This window comes from Stomoxys calcitrans, chromosome 1 (genome assembly GCF_963082655.1).
Source record: "Stomoxys calcitrans chromosome 1, idStoCalc2.1, whole genome shotgun sequence".
Lineage (NCBI taxonomy): Eukaryota > Metazoa > Arthropoda > Insecta > Diptera > Muscidae > Stomoxys > Stomoxys calcitrans.
The window spans coordinates 249,789,862-249,813,258 of record NC_081552.1 but is presented as its reverse complement, the minus strand read 5'-3'; the positions used below and the strand labels follow the sequence as shown (position 1 = coordinate 249,813,258).

Here is a 23,397-nt window from a genome sequence, read left to right as displayed (position 1 = left end):
AGGTTATAGAATGATTCGGATCGTACTTGACACAGTTGTTAAAAGTCATAACACTACATGCAAAATTTCAGCCAAATCGGCCAAAAATTGAGGTTATAACGACTCAAGAAGTCAAATCGGGAGACTGGTTTATAAGGGAGCTATATCAGGTTATGGACCGAATTGGACCGTACTTGACACAGTTGGTGAAAGCCATAACGGAACACCACATGCAAAATTTCAGCCAAATCGGATAAAAATTGAGGTTATAACGACTCAAGAAGTCTAATCGAGAGATCGGTTTATATGGGAGCTATATCAGGTTATAGACTGATTTGGACCTTGCTTGGCATAGTTGTTAAAAGTCATAACGGAACACCACATGCAAAATTTCAGCTAAATCGGATAACAATTGAGGTTATAACGACTCAAGAAGTCTAATCGGGAGATTGGTTTATATGGAAGCTATATCAGGTTATGGACCGATTTGTACCGCACTTGGCACAGTTGTTGGAAGTCATAACGGAACACCACATGCAAAATTTCAGCCAAATCGGATAAAAATTGCGGGCTGAAGAAGTCTAATCGGGAGATCGGTTTATATGGGAGCTATATCAGGTTATAGAACGATTCAGACGGTACTTGACACAGTTGTTGAAAGTCATAACAGAGCACTACTTGCAAAATTCCAGACAAATCGGGCAAAAATTGAGGTTATAAAGACTCAAGAAGTCTAATCAGGAGACTGGTTTGTATGGGAGCTATATCAGGTTATAGAACGATTCGGACCGTACTTGACACAGATGTTGAATGTCATAACAGAGCACTACATAAAAAATTTCAGCTAAATCGGGGAAAATTGCGGCTTGTAAGGGCTCGAGATGTCAAATAGGGAGATTCATTTATATGGGAGCTATATCAGGTTATAGAACTACATAGAACTATAGCACACATGCAAAATTTCAGCCAAATCGGAAAATTTAATCGGCAGTTCGGTTTATATGGGAGCTATATCCAAATCTGAACCGATATAGCAAACCAATTTGGAGCCCTTAGTATTAAAGAAACCAAGATATTGGCCATTTTTGGCAAATGTTGGTCATTTATAAAGGGTGATTTTTTTGAGGTTAGGATTTTCATGCATTAGTATTAGACAGATCACGTGGGATTTCAGACATGGTGTCAAAGAGAAAGATGCTCAGTATGCTTTGACATTTCATCATGTATAGACTTACTAACGAGCAACGCTTGCAAATCATTTTCAGTGAATGGGCCCTAGAAAAGTTGGCAGAAAATCCGCTTTTTTATCGACAAATTTTGTTCAGCGATGAGGCTCATTTCTGGTTGAATGGCTACGTAAATAAGCAAAATTGCCGCATTTGGAGTGAAGAGCAACCAGAAGCCGTTCAAGAACTGCCCATGCATCCCGAAAAATGCACTGTTTGGTGTGGTTTGTACGCTGGTGGAATCATTGGACCGTATTTTTTCAAAGATGCTGTTGGACGCAACGTTACGGTGAATGAACACATTTCGAACCGAACACTGATTTTGGTAATAAAATTCAATGATTTGCAAGCGTTGCTCGTTAGTAAGTCTATTCATGATGAAATGTCAAAGTATACTGAGCATCTTTCTCTTTGACACCATGTCTGAAATCCCACGTGATCTGTCAAATACTAATGCATGAAAATCCTAACCTCAAAAAAAATCACCCTTTATATATGATGCACCATTTTGCAGAGATAATTGCCCACTGTGGCCAACTGGGAAGTAGTACGGTCCGAATCGCTGAAACCGTTTACCAAAATTTGCCAAAAATGGCCAATATCTTGGTTTCTTTAATACTTAGGGCTCCAAATTGAATAGATTCGGAAAGAGCATGGTCCTTATTATATTTACTGTAAACGGTTTCAGCCCACTATTTCCCAGTTGGCCATTATATCTGCAAAATGGGGCATAATACATATAAATGACAAAAATTTGCCAAAAATGGCCAATATCTTGTTATCTTTAATACTTAGGGTTCCAAATTGAATAGATTCGGAAAGTGCGTGGTCCATATTATATTTCCTGTAAACGGTTTCAGCCCACTATTTCGCAGTTGACAACAGTGTGACTATTTTTGCTTTTGAGTGATGAATTTAATTCGACATCCATATTTCTTTTACGACTTGTATTTTATTTTGATTTTATAATATTGGGTTGCCCAAAAAGTAATTGCGGATTTTTTAAAAGAAAGTGCATTTTTAATAAAAAAAAAGAATGAACTTTAATCAAATATACTTTTTTTACACTTTTTTTCTAAAGCAAGCTAAAAGTAACAGCTGATAACTGACAGAAGAAAGAATGCAATTACATAGTCCCAAGCTGTGAAAAAATTTGTCAACGCCGACTATATGAAAATTCCGCAATTACTTTTTGGGCAACCAAATAATTTAATTTTTCGTCATATTTATGTTTGAATTTCTTTGTTTTATATTAGAATTTTTTTCCATATTTGCATTTGGTTGTTATTACTTTTGTATTAGGTTTCTGTATTATAATTTAAAATTTCACATATAGGTGGCGCTCTATCGTGAATTTTTATATTATAATATATTTTCACATACATGGCTTTGGGCCCATAAAAGACGCATTTATTGTCCGATGTCGCCGAAATTTGGTACAGTGAGTTAAGTTAAGCCCCTCGAAATACTTCTGCAATGTGGCACAGATCGGTTCAGATTTAGATATAGCTATAGATATCCCAATATAGGGTCTTGCGCCCATAAAAGGGGCATTTATTGTCCGATGTTGCCAAAATTTGGGACAGTGAGTTGTGTTAGGCCCTTCAACATCCTTCTTCAATTTGGCCCAGATCGGTTCAGATTTGCATATAGCTGCCATATAGACCGATCTCTCGATTTAAGGTTTTGGGGTCATAAAAGGCGCATTGATCGTCCGATTTTGCCAGAATTTGGGACAGTGTTTTGTGTTAGGCCCTTCGACATCTCTCTTCAATTTGGCTCAGATCGGTCCAGATTTGAATATAGCTGCCATATAGACAAATCGCTTGATTTAAGGTTTTGGGCCCATAAAAGGCGCATTTATTGTCCGATTTTGCCAAAATTTGGGACAGTGAGTTAAGTTAAGCCCCTCGAAATACATCTGCAATGTGGCACAGATTGGTTCGGATTTGGATATAGTTGCCATATAGACCGATCTCCCGATATAAGGTCTTGCGCCCATAAAAGGGGCATTTATAGTCCGATTTTGCCAAACTTTGGGACAGTGAGTTGTGTTAGGCCCTTCAACATCCTTCTCCAATTTGGCTTAGATCGGTTCAGATTTGGATATAGCTGCCATATAGACCGATCTCTCGATTTAAGGCTTTGAGCCCATAAAAGGCGCATTTATTGTCCGATTTTGCCAAAATTTGGGACAGCGATTTGTGTTAGGCTCTTCGACATGCTTCTTCAATTTGGCTCAGATCGGTCCAGATTTGGATATAGCTGCCATATAGACCGATATCTCGATTTAAAGTCTTGGCCCCATAAAATGTGCATATATAATCCGATTTCACTGAAATTTGACACAATGACTTATGTCGAACTTAACGCCTTTTTAACTTGTTTTTAATTTCAAGATAAAATATAGAAATAATTTCATTGAAATTTTGTGCTTGTCTTTCATTAAAAAGGTAAAAGCTACTACAACCCGGATGACGAAATAAGTACGCCCTCTATCTATCCTATGGTAGAAAGTTCGAAAACCCTCAATCAAATTTCTATAACAGAAAGTAGTGTATGCTTATCAACACTTATAACAGTTGATGAGTCCTAAAAGAAAGGTAACACCTTCAAATAGATAAGAGAATTCGAAAAAATTATGACTTTAATTAAACGAACCACTTATTGAACATATTAAGTGCTCGATCGAGAAATAAAAACACGTTGTCGGCATTGGAAAACGGTCAGTCAGTAGAGCTTCTAAAGGGTTTTATTTACAATAAATGGATTGGTTTTGGTAGGCCTCGAAACGGTTCGGCAAATAACACTGTTGAAAAATTGAACATGTCCACATTCTACTACAGCTTAATATTCTATATTTGACTTATGCGGTCTATTAAAAAGGTAGTGTTTTGTAGACTTTTGCCTAATATACCTCAATAATGTCTATTAATGCGATAAGATATGTAGCACATGTGTTTTTGGGGCCATAATCAATTATAACCGAATGCTAATCTTTCATCGAGTAAATGGTTAGAATGTTAATTAGTCATGTACCTGCCAGTTTGGGCATACCAACCCTAAACCTATACCATGTGACGTTTATTACTTTAAGATATAGCATTGAACACTGCTCTTGGTATACCGATAGGAAAACCATCAAATTAATATGAGAAAGTGGCAGGTTAAATGGTTTTATACTTCAGTTTTGTTCTTCGAATCTTTTTTAAGTGCACACTTTACCTAGTTAGAACGATAACGGATCATTAGACATGCAAACGTCCTATGCCTCAATTTCTATGAAATTATTTTTAATTGTTTAGTCAATAGTAGAAGTCATTTCAAAGGGTCACTCTCTTAAGATATCAAGACTGAGTAAATGTGTGCAACGCTTCCCTATGAAATCGAGAGCTGACAAATCTATTGGGTTGCCCAAAAAGTAATTGCGGATTTTTTAAAAGAAAGTAAATGCATTTTTAATAATACTTAGAATGAACTTTAATCAAATATACTTTTTTTACACTTTTTTTCTAAAGCAAGCTAAAAGTAACAGCTGATAACTGACAGAAGAAAGAATGCAATTACAGAGTCACAAGCTGTGAAAAAATTTGTCAACGCCGACTATATGAAAAATCCGCAATTACTTTTTGGGCAACCCAATATCTTTTTTTTTTTTGAGTTTCAAGTTTTTTGCCTAATGAACTTCCTCCTAGTTCATTAAATTTCACAATTTTTGTTATTTTCTCTGTCGCGACGAGCTCATTGATCGGAGAATTTCTTTGCAAAAAGGAAAAGGAAAGCCAAAGATCGCAACACACATCAACTAAAGGGTGATTTTTTTGAGGTTAGGATTTTCATGCATTAGTATTTGACAGATCACGTGGGATTTCAGACATGGTGTCAAAGAGAAAGATGCTCAGTATGCTTTGACATTTCATCATGAATAGACTTACTAACGAGCAACGCTTGCAAATCATTGAATTTTATTACCAAAATCAGTGTTCGGTTCGAAATGTGTTCAAATTTTGACAAATTTTGTTCAGCGATGAGGCTCATTTCTGGTTGAATGGCTACGTAAATAAGCAAAATTGCCGCATTTGGAGTGAAGAGCAACCAGAAGCCGTTCAAGAACTGTCCATGCATCCCGAAAAATGCACTGTTTGTGTGGTTTGTACGCTGGTGGAATCATTGGACCGTATTTTTTCAAAGATGCTGTTGGACGCAACGTTACGGTGAATGAACACATTTCGAACCGAACACTGATTTTGGTAATAAAATTCAATGATTTGCAAGCGTTGCTCGTTAGTAAGTCTATTCATGATGTTGTTGTTGTTGTTGTAGCAGTTTATTGTGTACTATCTTTCGTCTGCTTGATTCTGTTGAGTGTCAAGACCCAGGAACTCCGCGACTAAGATGGGGTGCGTCCACAGGGATCTGGGTCTGAGTCGAGTGGGTCTGGCCGGGCAGTTAAACAGGTGACGTGTATCGTGCGGTCCCTGGTTACAGTCGGGACATACATCTTGCACGTCGGCATCAATCCTAGCTCTGTGGGAATTGAGGCGGCTGCATCTGCCGGAACGTAATTGAGCCAGAATCACTCTGGTTTGCCGGGGGAGGTCGATTTCTTCGGGTGCAATGGGTGGCGGTCGTACTCCAAGGACTACATTCACCCGGTAGCCAGTTAACGCGTCTGCTACCGTGTCTGCATGAATGTTGTTCAGACCCGCTTGATATGCCGCTTGATCTAGAGGTTCTCCCTTATAGCGCTGGACCTCACGCTCTAGATCATGTAGATCTACCTTAAGGCTTCTGGGCGGTGGGTATCTATCCACAAGATGATGATTTGGATGATTTCTGCGATAACAGCCCAAAAGGTATTGCTTAGACAGCATGTAGTTATGTCTTCGCACTGGTAGGATCTTTGTCTCCTGGTGGAGGTGGTCCACATGAGAACTAAGGAGGCAGCCCGTCGCAGTTCGGAGGGCGGCATTCTGACAGATCTGAATATTATTCCACTGCGTGTCACAAAGCTGACGTGACCACACTGGCGCTGCATAACTTACCACAGACCGGCCAATTGCTTTGTACGTGGTCAACAAGGTTTCTTTGTCTGCACCCCAAGTGCTGCCAGCGAGTGACTTGAGGACCTTGTTTCTACTTTTGACTTTATTGCAGATTGCTGTGGCATGTGGGGAGAAAGTGTAGGAGCTGTCAAATGTGACGCCAAGTATTTTGGGACACTTGATGGTCGGAATCAATTCTCCATCGACCATCACAGTCAGCTCAGAATTCACCTCACGCGTATTTGTAGTGAACAGTGTGGCTGAAGATTTGGTGGCGGATATCTTCAGATTTCTTGCAGCGAAATATGAGGCAAGCTCGTTGAGGTAGACGTTCAACCTGTCGCAGATGTCATCAATGGGTGGGGGGCCTGATGCCAGGATCGTACAGTCGTCCGCATATGATACGATCTCTATGCCGTCTGGAGGAGGTGGGATGGAGGAAAGGTAAAGGTTAAACAGAGCCGGAGATATCACCCCGCCTTGGGGAACTCCCTGTTTCACTCTACGGTGTTTTGACTTCTTATCCCTAAATTCCACAAATGACTGGCGGCCACACAGATAATTCGCGACCCAACGTTTAAGGCCTTTACTATGGGACAAATTTCGGCTTTGGTTAGAAGACTTTTCAACCATATTAGATGTGACGGCTTCAAGGGCCGCACGTATGTTGCATTTGTATCGTATTTATTGCGAAAACGCTTTTATGATACAAATACCATATTAAAAACGCTCGACAGTCTTGTGTGTTAGCTGTACTATTCCCAATGCATGTGTTTTCGTGTAATGACAGATTTTTTGTCTGTAACAATTACACTGCTCATATGGTATGTACATGATTCTGTGCATCTGTTGGAAGTTGTTTTGATGGCTTCGAATTAGAGCTGGCAAAATATCGATAGTACTATCGATATTTAATTTTTTGGCTAAAGATCGATTATTTTTTTTATCGATATTTTGACAAATTTCCGCCATTTGCAAAATTAAAAATTAAAAATTAAAAAAAGAAGTAAAAGAGTCCTAGGTTCGGCCGGGGAGAATCTGTAAACCCACCTCCATGGATCGCATTTGTCGAGTTCTATGCGCGGTATCTCTTTTTAGGCAAACAAAGAATATTGAATAAGAACTGGTATGCTTTTGGAGCTATATCAAGTTATAATCCGATTCTGACCATAAATTAATGATGAATATTGTAGAAGTCATTGTGTAATATTTCAGTTCATTCGGATAAGAATTGCACCTTGTAGGGGCTCAAGAAGTAAAATCGAGGGATCGATTTATATGGGAGCTGTATCGGGTTATAGACCGATTCAGACCATATTAGACACGTATGTTAAAGGTCATGAGAGAAGCCGTTGTACAAAATTTCTGCCAAATCGGAAAATAATTACGCCCTCTGGAGGCTCAAGATGTTAAGATCCCAGATGGGTTTATATTATGTTATTTATCGAATTGCGCCATACTTAGCACAGTTATTGGAAGTCATAACAAAACACCTCAAGCAAAATGTCAGCCAAATCGGACGAGAATTGCGCCCTCTAGCGGCTCAAGAAGTCAAGATCCAAGATCGATTTATATGACAGCTATACCAGATTATAAACCGATTTGAATCATACTTAACACAGTTATTGAAAGTGATACCAAAACATCTCCACCATAGGATGGGCGTGTACAAATTTCGTCAATCTGTTTGTAACTCCTCGAAATATTCGTCTAAGAACACATATATATACTCTTGATCGTCATGACATTTAAGTCGATCTAGCCATGTCAGTTCGTCTGTCCGTCCGTCTGTCTGTTGAAAGCACGCTAACTTTCGAAGGGCGCCCAGGTAGCCGAGTTGGTAGCGTGCTTGGATTACCAGTGCAAGGGTCGTGGGTTCGATTCCCGCCAGAAACCTTGGTCTGTCGCTACTGTGATATCACAATGGCCTTTAAATTGTCTAAGTGAGTCTGCAAAGGACTGTCACTCTTATCTGACCTAACTTTCGAAGGGGCAAAGCTAGCCGCTTGAAATTTTGCACAAATACTTCTTATTGGTGTAGGGCGGTTGGGATTGTAAATGGGCTATATCGGTCCATGTTTTGATATAGCTGCCATGTAAACCGATCTTGGGTCTTGACTTCTTGAGCCTCTCGAGGGCGCAATTCTTATCCGGTTGGAATGAAATTTTGTACGGCTTGTTTTGTTATGATATTCAACAACTGTGTCAAGTATGGTTCACATCGGTCCATGTTTTGATATAGCTGCCATATAAACCGATCTTGGGTCCTGACTTCTTGAGCATCTAGAGGGCGTAATTACTATCCGATTCGGCTGAAATTTTGCAAGACGTATTTCGTTATGACTTCCAACATCTGTCCTAAGTATGGTTTAAATCGGTCCATAACCTGATATAGCTGCCATATAAACCGATCTTGAACCTTGAGTTCTTGAGCCTCTAGAGGGCGCAATTCTTGCCCGATTTGACTGAAATTTTGCACGTGGTTTTTTGGTATCACTTTCAACAACTGCGCCAAGTGTGGTTCAAATCGGTCCATGTTTTGATATAGCTGCCATATAAACCGATCTTGGGTCTTGACTTCTTGAGCCTCTAGAGGGCGCAATTCTCGTCCGATTTGAATGAAATATTGCACGTGCTGTCATTTCCATCAACCGTGCTAAGTATGGTTTAAATCGGTCCATGTTTTGATATAGCTGCCATATAAACCGATCTTGTCTCTTGACTTCTTAAGCCTCTAGAGGGCGCAATTCCCATCCGATTTTACTGAAATATTCTAGGTGGTGTTTTAGTGTAACTTCTAATAACTGTGCTAAGTATGGTTTAAATCGGCCCATGTTTTGATATAGCTGTCATATAAACCGATCTTGGATCTTGACTTCTTGAGCCTCTAGAGGGCGCAATTCTCATCCGATTTGACTGAAATATTGCAGGTGGTGTTTTAGTGTCACTTCTTATAACTGTGCTAAGTATGGTTTAAATCGGCCCATGTTTTGATTTAGCTGCCATATAAACCGATCTTGTCTCTTGACTTCTTGAGCCTCTAGAGGGCGCAATTCTCATCCGATTTGGCTGAAATTTTACATGAGGTGTTTTGTTATGACTTCCAATTACTGTGTTAAGTATGCCGCAAATCGGTACATAACCTGATATAGCTGCCATATAAATTGATCTAGGATCTTGACTTCTTGAGCCTCTAGAGGGCGCAATTCTCATCCAATTTGGCAGAAACTTTATACAACGGCTTCTCTCCGGAGCTATATCAAGTTATAGTCCACAACGGACTATAACTTGATATAGCTCCAATAGCATAACAGTTCTTATTCAATATTCTTTGTTTGCCTAAAAAGAGATACCGCACATAGAACTTGACAAATGCGATCCATGGTGGAGGGTGTATAAGATTCGGCCCGGCCGAACTTAGGACGCTCTTACTTGTTTCTGGTTACCAATGTCATATACTTTGTTATGGCGATAGTCATTTTGATGGTCAAACAAAGTGGACTCCTTTTTCCACTTTGTAACGTAAACAAAAACTGCAAATTGCACATATCATACACACCAATTATGGTTAAATGTCATTTAACACCAACTATCATTTTACTTGAGCTTTAATTTATGTCATATTCTTAAAGCAATGGATGATTTGTTTTTTTGCAGCAACGAATATGGCCTCAATTAAAATATAAACACTTCCGTCAGATAACTTTATGGGCACTGATGTATGAATGATGTTTGCGAAAAAGTTTTTCATTGTTTACATTTTCAAATATTTGTATGGCTCCAACAGAAGTCATTCAGTTTCGAATTCTTATCAATTCTCCCAGGGGACTAATATGTACGAGTATGATATTACCGTAAAATTATGGAGTTCTGTACATATTTACATTTCACGGACTTTTATGGTTTTTTGTGAACAAACACAACAAAGTGAAAAGAAATCAGATAAGCGATGAAGAAACGCCTGCCTTTTGTTTGGTTATAATTGGGTTATTGGCTTAAAAAGGCAGACAGCAGATGAGGATAACAAAGAATTTCTTTAAAGTACAATCACTGGGAAAAGTCGTTTTGAAAAAGTCAAAGGCGTGGCCTTGGCAAAGTCGAGAGAAACGAGAACCGTTCTATTGCACGGCTTAAGATGATTGAGACCTTGACTGTTATGTGCTGTAGGGTGGGTCAGTTTATATGGATTACAAAAACCACAGTAAGCGGTTATCAAAATCGTAATCTACAATGAATCATAAGAGTTTTCGCCACGAAACTATGGATCTAAAATTAAATTCCAACTTTGGAGTTTTAACGACACGGGATAACTATGAACATCACACAGGCTGGAACTCTGAGCTCCAATCTTCGTTATCACGAGAAGTTTAGCTGGGAGCTACCGGGCGTCCACAGGTTAAGGATAGTGGAATGCTCCATACGGAGTAGCTGCAACTGCAGTCGCGGACAATCAGCGGTATCGATCGGAGAGAGTCTCAGTGACAAGGCGAGTTATTGGCGCCTTTAAACAACCAATGGCCATGATGTTCCCAAGGTTGTATAGACCGGAAAGAACTTGCCACATGTAAATGTGTCCACAACAACAACGACCATGTCCGTTCATTATGAAATATGTGGACGCGCCCGGTAGCCCGCAGCTAAGCTTCTCAGACCTCAAAGTTCCAGCCTGTGGGGTGCTCACAACTATCCCGTGCCGTGTTGTTGTTGTTGTAGCAGTGTATGGTATTCTATCTTTTGTCTGCTTGATTCTGCTAAAAATCCAGATACAGAAACTCTGCCACTAAGGTGGGTGCGTCCAGAGGTATCTGGGTCTGAGTTGAGTGGGTTCTTGTTGTAGCAGTTTGTTGTGCTCTATCTTTCATCTCCTTGATTCTGTTGAGTACCCAAATCCAGGAACTCTGCGACTAATATGGGGTACGTCCAGGGGGATCTGGCCCTGAGTCAAATGGGTCTGGCTGGGCAGTTTAAATGATGACGTGGCAGTATGTACGTCACTGGTAAAAACAAGCCTCAGCCAAAAATAAAAAAGCAAGCGCAAAATAACAACTATGCTGATTAACAAATCTTGATGTCTCATTCCTCTGCTTGCTTTGGCTTCATATGGCACTCATCTGAGTGGTATTTATTTGCAAACAACACACGATGTACGTCGACCAAATTGAAAATCAAATCCACTGAACGATTACTACAACGTTAGCGCATTTCTCACTCTATTGTATTTGTGCGTGTGTTTCTAGCTAACTTTGTTTTTATGTGGCATGCGATATAGACAATTGCTTTGGCCAAAATGGCTATTAAGAGCCAAATTTTCGGTCTCAAGCAGTTCTCTGATACCTATCCACAAAATGACGACTTGGATGGTCCCTGCGATGACAAACCAGAAGTTATCGCTTGGACAGCATATAGTTATGCCATCGCATGGGTAGGATTTTTACCTGCTGATGGAGGTGGTGCACGTGAGAACTGAGGAGACAGCTCGTCGCAGTTCGAAGAGCGGCATTTTGACAGATCAGAATATTATCACATAGCTGACGAGAACACACTGCCGCTGCATAACTTACCACAGACCGGCCAATTGCTTTGTACGTGCTCAACAAGGTTTCTTTGTCAGCACCACAAGTGCTGCCGGCAAGTGACTTGAGGATCTTGTTTCTACTTTTGACCTTATCGCAAATTGCTGTGGCATGTGAGGAAAAATGTGTAAGAACAGTCAAATGTGACACCAAGCACTTTGCCACATTTGATGGCCGGAATCATTTCTCCATCTACTATCACATTCAGCTCATTATTTATTTCATGCGTATCTCTAGCGAACAATGTGGCTGAAGATTTGGTGGCTGATATCTTCAAATCTCTTGCAGCGAAGTAAGCGACAAGTTCGTTCAGGTAAACGATTAACCTATGGCAGATGCCATAAATGGGTGGGTGGCCTGATGCCATCATCATACAATCCTTTGCATCCTGTATCGTACAATCCTTTGCCGTCTGGAGAGGGTGAAATGGAGGATAGGTAGAGGTTAAACCGTGCCGGAGATATCACCATTTTGCTCTACGGTGTTTCGACTTTTTATCCCCAAATTCCACCAATGACTGGTGATCTCACTGATAATTCGGGACCCAACATTTCAGGTCTGACATGAGGGGCGTGTTGGCGTTGTCTTCAAATAATTTAGCATGGTGTCGAATGCTTTTGTTAGGTCCATTGCCACGAAGACCGTCCTATAACACAGCCTGGACTGATTAAAGTTACGGCAAATGTGTGGGGTGATGCAAAGCAAAGCAATTGTTGTGCTAAGCAGTCTTCGAAATCCATGCTGATGCTCGACGAATGGAAATTCTCCGACGAGACTCGAGGGAATTAGTAGCTCAAACGTGCTGGCTACTGTGGAGAGAAGGGAGATCGGTCTGTACGACTCTCGGGTCCTTTTCAGGCTTCAGGGGACACTCTGCCTCTTTCCTGACATCGGGTACTTAAGAGTGTTCAAAGACAATTTGAGGACAGTTGAAAGGTACGTGATTTTAGGTAGATCCAGGGTCTTTAGCATCAGTGTAGACATTCCCTTAGGGCCCAACGCCTTGGATGATTTGCCGCTGGCTCTTCTCCTAGCCTTGCCGCTCTCGAGATGTTCAATAAATTGACGGTTAAATAACCAGGCGCATCTCTACGGATCAATCACAGTTAAGTCACCAAAAGTGACTTTTGTCCTGTCATTCCTTTTACCGCGGTTCGACGGTGACCTAACAGTAGAAAACAGCGTACATAAACCGGTACCTAAGTTACATTGCTGTAAGTGTTTCAGCCACATATTCCGCTTATGTTCATTGACTAACCTACCAAAGAGCTGAATCTGAAAAAAAGTAAAAGCGTGCTAAGTTCGGCCGGGCCGAATCTTATATACCCTCCACCATAGATCGCATTTGTCGAGTTCTTTTCCCGATATCTCTTTTTATGCAAACAAAGGATAAAAGAAAAGAATGACTTTAAAGTTGGAGCTATATTAAGTTATGGTCCGATTTGGAGGTCACGGGAGAAGCCGTTGTACAAAATTTCAGCCAATTTGGATAATAACTGCGCTCTCTGGTGGCTCAAGAAGGCAAGATCCCAGATCGGTTTAAATGGCAGCTATGCCAATGCAAATTTTGCCCATGAACATTTCACTAAGGAACAGGGGCAAACTTCTCACATATCAATGTGTGCAGTCCGATTTAAGTTTTAAGCTCAATGCTAAGGGGCCTCCTTTTTGTAGCCGAGTGCGAACGGCGTGCGACAACTCTTTGGAGAGAAGTTTTACATAACATAGTACCTCACGAATGTTGCCAGCCGTAGGAGGGGAAAACCATCGTTGAAAAATTTTTCTGATGGTCTCGCCAGGATTCGAACCCAGTCGTTCAGCGTCATAGGCGGACATGCTAACCTCTGCGCTATGATGGCCTATATCAGGTTATATACCGATTTGAACCACTTTTGGCACAGTTGTTAGATGTTACAACTTAACACGTCGTGCAAAATTTCAGCCAAATCGGATAGAAATTGCGGCCTCCAGACGCTCAAGAAGTCAAGACCCCAGATCAGTTTATATGACAGACAAATCGGATAAGAATTGTGCCCTCTAGTGGCTCAAAAAATCAAGATCCAAAATCGGTTTATATGGCAGCTATACCAGATTATGAACCGATTTGAATCATACTTAGCACAGTTGTTGGAATTGATACTAAAACACTACGTGCAAAATTTCAGTCAAATCGGACGAGAATTGCGCCCTCTAGAGGCTCAAGAAGTCAAGATCCAAGATCGGTTTATATGGCAGCTATATCAAAACATGGGCCGATTTGAAACATACTTCAAGCATGTGTTGGAAGTGATACCACAACACCACGTGCAAACTTTCAGTAAAATCGGAAGAGAATTGCGCCCTCTAGAGGCTCAAGAAGTCAAGACCCAAGATCGGTTATATGGCAGCTATTATCAAAACATGGACCGATTTGGCCCATTTATAATCCCAACCGACCTACACTAATAAGAAGTATTTGTGCAAAATTTCAAGTGGCTAGCTTTACTCCTTCGATAGTTAGCATGCTTTTGACAGACAGACGGACATGGCTGGATCGACTTAAAATGTCATGACGATAAAGAGTATATATACTTTAGGGGTATTAGATGAGTATTTCCATATTTTTATACCCTCCATCCTATGGTGGAGGGTATAAAATACGGTGTTGCCAACAGATATGTATCTACCACTTTCGGGTGGTCCCCATAAGACCAGGTGACGCAATGAAGAAATCTGGCGAACTGCTGCAATCATCGTGTAGCCATTAATCTACTCTGCCAAGCAATCATGATGTCAATACTAAGCGAGCGATTACAGCCGGAGAGTGATGTCAGGTTTGTAACATGGGGCACACCTTCCAACCGGCGGTTATTGGAACACAAGTTTCTATGTGTGAGTCCTATCGAGCATCATCGGCACTCAGTACTTAAGCAAGATCTCTTGCCACCCGGCCTCTCACTGACTCTCCACTAGATAACTCTGATAGTCTGCGACTGCAATTACAGTTGCTCCTCCGTATGGAGCATTTCACTTTTGGCAACCTGTGGACACGCTTGGTAGCTCTTAGCTAAGCTTCTTGTAATAACGATAAACACTGCACAGATCGTTGCTCAAAGTTCCAGCCCGTGTAGTTTTCATGTTCTTGTTGTAGCCACATTTTCATGTAGAGGTGGCGATCCTCGTCGTGCTCCTGTAGGTGAGCAAGCTCGTTCCGGACAAAAGAATCGATCGCCGCAGGAACAGAGTGGCCATTGGTTATTTAAAGGCGCCAATAACCCGCCTTGTCATATAGAGCATCATAGGAACTCAGTTTTTGTGCAAGAGCCAGTGCCGCCCGACCTCTCCCTGAGACTCTCCGCTCGATACCGCTGATTTTCCGCGACTGCCGTTGCAGCTACTCCGTGTGGAGCTTTCCACTATCCGCAACCTGTGGACGCGCATGGTAGCTCGCAGCTAAGCTTCTCGTGGCAGCAACGAACACCACACAGATCGTAGACCGTGTGGTGTTCATGTTGTTGTTGTTGTCGTAGCAGTGTGTTGTACACTGAGGCGGCAGCCGATAAAGGACTTCGCCGGGTAAATCCGGTACGCACCATGGGATTCCAAGAAATAAAATATTTGCTAGAATAAATTTTGGAATAATCTAAAAAAAATGTATCAAGTCATTAAGAAAGTACTCAAGACTAGGAAACAAAATGAAACTGTGTCAAATACAAATGCATTGCGTCGGTTTTCGGGATAACACCAAAGAATTGTTTTCTTTGACTTCTACTTTTCAACCTTATCAAACATTTTGCTACCAACTGCCAATGCAAGAAGTCTTAGTTAATAATTTCTGTATTGCAAACTTACCTTGCCTCGAAATTGTTAAGGCCGGAACATACAATTATTAGAACGAAAAATTTCTCTCTGCACTTTTGGCGTGGTTCTATGAGTGTAGTCTCATTCCATGGAAGCACATAGTCACTAATGTTGCGCGATACATCAAAGTCCCAATCGGGCAGCGGATCTAAAAGCACAAATCAAAGACAATTACAACGCTTTTTTTTGATAAGCCATCCATTTAGAGGCACACAGACACACACAAAAAAAGGCACCATTAAAACTTACATTGTCTAGACGATGGTCCCGAAAACAATGAAGTGTATAGAATAAGGAACAATGACATGGGTATCATGAAAGCACAAAAAAGGAAACGCACGAAGCGTTTGCCCAAGCCACCGCGGCCATGTAACCTTCGTCGATTGTTTGCAAGCACTGCGCCCGGCGAAGAATTTCTGCCCGCTGTAGAGCCAGAGTTTGAGGTGGAGCGTAATGTAGTACCAGCTAAAGCTTTGCGGAAATATTTTATTTTTTGACGGAATTCCTGCGTATTTTCACCTTCACTTCTGTGGTTGGCTTCGTCTCCGGATGATGAGCCATCATTTGTCGAATTGGAATTGGAAGAGCTAAGTGGCAGCAAGGTGTGCCTCTCTTCCTGCTGAATTCCCATCTTGTTTCTTTTTTTTTTTTTTGTTTATTGGTGGCACAGCTAAATGCCAATTAAACAGAAAATGTATTTCTTATGAATTTTTTTGTTTCATCAAGCACTCATGATCACCGTCGAAATCACATATCACCCTCACCTACTATCTGTCGGTCGATTCTTTGCACTGAAATTGCAATTAAAACTTTCAGTGATTTTCTGTTTTGTTTTAGTAAACACACTCACACACAGCCAACGGCCACCGGTATACCCTCACCCCCTTTGCCAAAAAATTTGAAATCAACATCAATCAATACACATATCAACAAAAACAAATCACAATAGCATGACAGCGGAGAGTGAGAGAAACGAGAGATAAAGATAATGATGACCTTCAAACTTTGTTTGAAAATGCATATGCACTACTTCCTAATTGCATTTTTTCTTTTGCCGCTGTTAAATGAATCACTCGAGATACAAAATCATTGCTTCTGTTAATTGAGGCATCTTAAATTTCACTTTCTTTTTGTGTGGCCTTTAAATTTTTCTTTTTTTATTCACTTATTTATCACGCGCACCGACGGGCTCCACCGACCGAGTATAAATATTTACATTCATTTTAGTTAGCCATTTCCAAATACAATGAAAAAAATATATATTCACCACAACCATTAAATGGCAAACAAAGACCAAATTCAAATCTTCTTTCTCAAAATAATACTTCACGCTTCCCGAGAATTTTTTTTTTATTTTTTTACGTCCGTCTGTTTTAATTGTCCATTTCGTTTTGATAGTCAGACGGCATTGGCTTTTATGAATCAGCTGATTTGCTGTAATGCAATGATGCCATATTTATGTATTGCATTCAGGTCTTGGAAATTCTCTCTCTCTCTATCGAAATAGTGGTAGCTGTCAGTGTTCACTAAAGCTGCCATTAGGAGTTGGTATTCTTTTTGCTTTCGGAATAGTCGCTGAAATTTGTAAATGCTTCCCGAACGAAATTTGACAGCAATCAAATGTTTATGTTTCGATACCAGAACACGTTTCTCTGTGTGTACTTATTGTTTTCTCTATTTTTTATATTTTTTCGCAAATAAATAAAGAAATACGAACCAATGAATAAATTTGCAAATTTTGCCCATGAACATTTCACTTAGGAACAGGGGCAAACTTCTCACATATCAATGAGTGCAGTCCGATTCAAGTTTTAAGCTCAATGATAAGGGGCCTCCTTTTTATAGCCGAGTCCGAACGACGTGCCGCAGTGCGACACCTCTTTGGAGAGAAGTTTTACATGGCATAGTACCTCACAAATGTTGCCAGCATTAGGAGGGGAAAACCACCGTTGAAAATTTTTTCTGATGGTCTCGCCAGGATTCGAACCCAGGCGTTCAGCGTCATAGGCGGACATGTTAACCTCTGCGCTACGGTGGCCTCCAATGAAACATACTAAAATTATGCCGGCAATAGTTTCAGTGATGCCACTATAATAGTTTGCCATTTTCCTCTCTATAAACGGAGTACAACTCTTCCGGTAATTTTCAGCCAATGTTTCGCCGACGCTTTATATATATGGAGTTTGACACCATTCTGCCAAGGCGAATTTAAGAAGGTGGTCTCACGCCAACAGCTATTAACAGCCGGCCAGATTTGACGGTATTAAGATGTCAGATTTTTGTTTGCATTCTCTTTGTTATCATCTTTTTTCTCACATTTTCTCTGCTCATGTAAGCACACACACATACAAATTTATTTGTATGCGTTGGCAAAACGTGGACCAGCTTGATGGCAAAATGGCGGACTGCACCATATGATTGGTAGTTGTTGTACAAATGAGACCACCTCTAATTGTTTCGCCATGGCATTGCGCTAGAAAAACTGAACAGAATACTCAGCTTTAGGGTTGGTATTCTGTAGTGCTTTCGGAATAGTCGCGGAATGTTTAATTGTTTCGCGAGCGTAATTTGACAGTAATCATTTGCTTTTATTTTCATCCCTTAATACGTTTTTATGCCCTCCGCCATAGGATGGGGGTATACTAATTTCGCCATTCTGTTTGTAACTCCTCGAAATATTCGTCCCATAAAGTATATATATTCTTGATCGTCATGACATATTATAGCGATCTAGGCATGTTCGTCCGTCCGCCTGTCTGTCGAAAACACGCCAACTTTCAAAGGAGTACAGCTAGCCACTTGAAATTTGCACAAATACTTATTATTAGTGTAGGTCAGTTGGGATTGTTAATGGACCATATCGGTCCATGTTTTGATATAGCTGCCATATAAACCAATCTTGGATCTTGACTTCTAGAGCCACTACAGGGCGCAATTTTTATCCGATTTGGTTGAAATTTTGCATGAAGTGTTTTTTATGATTTTTAACAACTGTGGTTGAAATCGATGCATAACCTGATATAGCTGTCATGTAAACCGATATGGGGTCTTGACTTCTTGAGCCTCTAGAGGGTCACAAGTGCCGTCGTCGTCGCCTTCTGCGTCCTCGTCGTCGGACTTTGTGACCCCACGACCCCTCCTGAGCGGCAAGATACGCAACGGCAGCATCCCAGAACAAATATTGCCGGGCCAGTGCCGGGAAGTGTTTCGTTTTTTCAGCTAAACTGCAACGGACTCTGTGGCAAGATCGATGAGATTGTGGATTTCATGAGTCGGAAAGATATATTGGTCGTAGCGATCCAGAAGACAAAGCTGACCAACACCTGCTGCTTGCACAGTTGCCACGGATACAATGTGCTACGTAAGGATCGCTCAAGTAATGGAGGTGGGGGATTGGCTTTCTTGATACAACATTCCGTGCAATATAGACCCATATCGCCTGCGCCTGACGCTAGTGACCCCTACATGGAGTGCATGGGGATAGCAGTCAGGTCCGGCCCGGCAAACCAGAGTAGTTCTGGTTCAATTACGTTCCAGCAGATGCAGCCGCCTCAACTCCTACAGAGCAAGGATTGATGCCGACGTGCAAGATCTATGTCCCGATTGTAACCAGGGACCGCACGGTACATGTTACCTGTTTAGCTGCCCTGTCAGACCCAGATACCTGTGGACGCACCCCATCTTACTCGCAGAGTTCCTGGGTCTTGACACTCAATAGAATCAAGCAGACGAAAGATAGAACACAATAAACTGCTACATTAACAACAACACATCCACACAATCAAAACTCGTTGACAGATTATGCACTTCGCGAGAAAAAATTTTACTCAGCTGTTTACCGTTACTATTTACTGTTTTTCCCTAGTAATTATGTCATGATTGCCACTACCATTTGGTGTTTGATGGGTAACCGAGTTTTTGTTTTTTGTTTAGTACGGTGGCAACTCTCTTTATGTGTCGCTTAGTAGCAGCTGATTGTATTCGGGCCGGCAATTGTAATTGCAAATTCCTGGAAACTCTTAGGCCATAATCATCATGTCAGCTGCTGTTTCGCCTGCTCCAGCTTCCAGCTCCATGAATCGCAAAAGATGGCACAATTTGCGAAACATCTTAGAGAGAAAGGGTCCTTTCTGCAAGTCCGATTTCACACCATCTGCTGATAATTTGGAGTTTTTGCAAAATACTTGCAAAATTTTGGTCATAGGTAAGCTGAGTAGTTGTCTCGTGATATCCCAATTTATACCTTATTGACTTATCAATTATAGGTGCTGGTGGCTTGGGCTGTGAATTACTCAAAGATTTGGCCTTGATGGGCTTTGGCGATATTCATGTCATCGATATGGACACCATCGAACTTTCCAATTTGAATCGTCAGTTTCTGTTTAGACGCAACGATATTGGTTCGTCGAAGGCTGAGTGTGCGGCAAAATTCATTAACAAACGCATACCAACATGTCAAGTGACTCCACATTGTGCAAAAATTCAAGATTTCGATGAATCATTTTATCAACAATTCCACATCATTGTTTGTGGTTTGGACTCGATTGTGGCCCGCAGATGGATAAATGGCATGCTGATTTCAATGCTGAACTACAATGAGGAGGACGGTAGTGTGGATGCCTCAAGCATCATACCCATGATTGATGGAGGCACTGAGGGTTTCAAAGGAAATGCTCGTGTTATTTTGCCTGGCTATACAGCTTGCATTGAATGCACATTGGATCTTTTTCCACCTCAAATTAACTATCCACTGTGTACGATTGCAAATACACCACGTTTGCCGGAACATTGCATTGAATATGTCAAGATAATACAATGGGACAAAGAGAATCCCTTTAATTGTGCCTTGGATGGCGATGATCCTCAGCATATTGCCTGGATTTATGAACGTGCCATGGAGAGGGCTAATCAATTTAACATAACAGGAGTCACATATCGTTTGGTAAGTGGAAAGTTTTGCAGCATACTCAAATTTTTGACATGACTTAAACGTGTAATTGGCTTCTTTTAGGTTCAAGGCGTTATAAAGCATATAATACCTGCAGTGGCCAGTACCAATGCTGTTATTGCTGCTGCCTGTGCCACCGAGGTCTTTAAATTGGCCACAAGTTGTTACGATAGCATGTCCAACTATATGAACTTCAATGACATCGATGGCATCTATACTTACACCTATGCTGCGGAGAAATCCGAAACTTGTTTGGCCTGTAGCAATGTACCGCAAGTTGTGAACATTGAAGATCCAAATACCACCACCTTAGAAGATCTAATTAAGATTTTATGTGAAAATGCACGTTTTCAAATGAAGCAGCCAGGTGAGTTAAGCACTCGGAGATGTTTTAAATACAGCAAAAACAACCCAACAGCTCGTGTGGTGCATGGCTATGAGCGCCATACGAGCTGGAACTGTAAAATCGATTTGTGTGGTGTTCATCGCCAAGACGGCAGCTACAGCTGGAAGTTAACCCGCTGTTTGCTGACAATGGGCTGCTTCCTATACGGAGTAGCTGCATTTGCAGTCAGTGAGAATTTGGGCGGCACTGGCTCTTGCTAATTACTGAGTACCTAGGCGCCTACGAGGCGTGGACAATCAGCGTTATCGAAAGATAGAGAGTCTCAGTGAGAAGTGGGGCGCCACTGGCTCTTGTTAACTACTGAGTGCCTAGGCGCCTACAAGGCGAGTTATTGGTGCCCTTAAATAACCAATTGCCACGACGTTTCCGCAACGATCGGCCCCATGGACCGGAAAGGGCTTGTTCACCTTGGAGCTTGACGAGGATCGCTACCTCTGGATACGGAAATTTGGCAGATTCGAGATAATGTATTTACATCCTAAAAACTCTGGGCTAAGGTTGTTCCAGCCCAGCCTAGCCAAAAATGTCTTGATTTTCTTCTCATTGGTTTTTTATTTAAGTATAGCTTAATATCTTACATGCACTTTAAAACATTTCTTAGATCTTAAATTATGTTGGTGTTTCGTTTTTTCATTCCTCGTATAACCTTTTTTGTTGCAGGTATTACAACTATGATGGATGGTAAAAACAAAACGCTTTACATGGCCACAGTGAAAAGTATCGAGGAACGTACTCGGGCCAATCTAACGCAATCGTTGGGCGAATTGGGCCTTAAAGATGGCCAAATAATTATGGTGGCCGATCAGACATCACCCACAACCATAGCTTTGCAGCTCAAATACAATGCAAATGAAGTGGAAATGGCTTGAATACAAAAATAAAATAAACGAAATAACAACAAAAAACATGCAAGGAACTTAGTTTCAAGAAAAACGGAATGTAATAGGAATAATTTAAATTAATACATTTATAAATGAATAAACACAGGCAAATAAATTATTAAAAATCACAACACGAAACCAAAAAACTAACACAACAACAACAAACTTAATTGCAAATCAATTAAAATATCACCATTAGCATTTCATCTGTATCGAATATCAATAAAAACTATTCACTAATCTCATCAATGACGGGTACGTTTTGCAGTTCCGAACATTTACGCTTCCACATGGCCAATTGTTCCTTCAACACTTTCTCCTTGGCTGCGGCGCGTGTCAGCAGCACCTTGGCCTTTTGCAAAAGTTGTGTCTTTTTGATTAACTGCTCCTTGACATAGCACAGCTCATCGTGCACCGGTGAGGTGTCCAACATTTTTTGTTTATTCTCACAATGGGGACATTTGATTTGTTGCTTCAGTTCCATTTGTAAGGCTGCTATTTTTTCCATAGATTCGGTGTACAGCTGTTGTAAGCGTATTGAATCCGCCGAGGCTTCGGTGGAGGTCTGTTACAGATAGAAAATCATGCATAGCAAGCAATGGTAAGTGGAAGGAATTTTATGGTACCTACTCTGGATTCACATGATCTTCTGCCATCTTTTAAATATTTATTTTCAGCTCGAAGCTTTTCCACAATGTTGCGCAATGATATTATGGTATGCTCTGCTGATTGTCCAGATTGTAGATTGACTTTAAGGCCATTACATTTACAAAGTTCTCTACGTGCTTCAGAGGAAGCTCTTTCCTCCTTCAGGGCAATGATGTAGCTAAGTGGTAAGACATGAAAAGGGCATTAGTTTGGCATTTGACAAGGGTTTAAAAAGAGTTATGGTTAAGAGATGGTCAACTCCAACCCCTTCAACTAGCAAGGGTGTGGGATCACAAAAATGGGAATAACGCAAAGTGGGAAAGGATCGAAAAAACTATTAAAAAATCTGCCGTTTGAGGACGGGTAGAGATAGCTCTTTGAAATTTTAAATGATAAGAGCTGATATGGCGAGGTACTCTTGGCAGGCCCCTAAAGCTGATCAACTCTGCATTTCGAAAATTTATTAGAGCTGCCAAATCTTTACTTATGGTCCGATTTCCAAAATTCTGGAAAGTTCTCAGAATCATTGAATTTTTCAAAAATTCAAATAGAAATAAATTGTAAGAAAAAAAAACCTTGAATAACCATGTGTATAACAAAATATTGTTCTTTTTAGTAGCTATATCAAAAAATAAATCGATTTGAACCATATGCGACACGGATGTCGAAAAGCCTAACATAAGTCACTGTGTTAAATTTCAGTGAAATCGGATTATAAATGGGCCTTTTGAATGGAGCCAAGACTTTACATCGAGATATCGTTCTATATGGCAGCTATATTCAAATCTGGACCGATCTAGACCATATTGAAGAAGAATGTCGTATGGCCCAACACAACCCACTGTCCCAAA

General features: G+C 40.8%; 3 protein-coding genes across 5 annotated transcripts in view; 1 reads left to right on the top strand and 2 right to left on the bottom strand.

Moving 5' to 3' along the window:
• LOC106095185 (lactosylceramide 1,3-N-acetyl-beta-D-glucosaminyltransferase) overlaps positions 1-17,035 on the bottom strand; it is a 29,458-nt gene extending 12,423 nt beyond the window's left edge. The window contains exons 1-3 of one of the 3 annotated variants that reach the window (XM_059362975.1): positions 16,660-17,035; positions 15,913-16,454; positions 15,655-15,811 (exon numbers count right to left, since the gene is read on the bottom strand). In XM_059362975.1, the coding sequence (XP_059218958.1) occupies positions 15,655-15,811; positions 15,913-16,294 (539 nt within the window). In that variant the 5' untranslated portion in view covers positions 16,295-16,454; positions 16,660-17,035. Of the gene's footprint in view, positions 1-15,654; positions 15,812-15,912 lie in introns of all 3 variants that reach the window. The other 2 variants (XM_059362978.1, XM_059362968.1) reach the window with 2 other exon arrangements.
• The window catches only part of LOC106094881 (nedd8-activating enzyme E1 catalytic subunit), a 41,462-nt gene extending 19,315 nt beyond the window's left edge, over positions 1-22,147 (top strand). Inside the window, exons 2-5 of the mRNA XM_059362984.1 lie at positions 19,597-19,867; positions 19,929-20,605; positions 20,675-20,978; positions 21,678-22,147. Coding sequence (XP_059218967.1) covers positions 19,699-19,867; positions 19,929-20,605; positions 20,675-20,978; positions 21,678-21,886 — 1,359 coding nt within the window. The 5' untranslated portion in view covers positions 19,597-19,698 and the 3' untranslated portion in view covers positions 21,887-22,147. The remainder of the gene's footprint in view (positions 1-19,596; positions 19,868-19,928; positions 20,606-20,674; positions 20,979-21,677) is intronic.
• The window catches only part of LOC106094880 (centrosomal protein cep290), a 32,562-nt gene continuing 31,163 nt past the window's right edge, over positions 21,999-23,397 (bottom strand). The window contains exons 15-16 of the mRNA XM_059362958.1: positions 22,529-22,724; positions 21,999-22,463 (exon numbers count right to left, since the gene is read on the bottom strand). Coding sequence (XP_059218941.1) covers positions 22,128-22,463; positions 22,529-22,724 — 532 coding nt within the window. The 3' untranslated portion in view covers positions 21,999-22,127. The remainder of the gene's footprint in view (positions 22,464-22,528; positions 22,725-23,397) is intronic.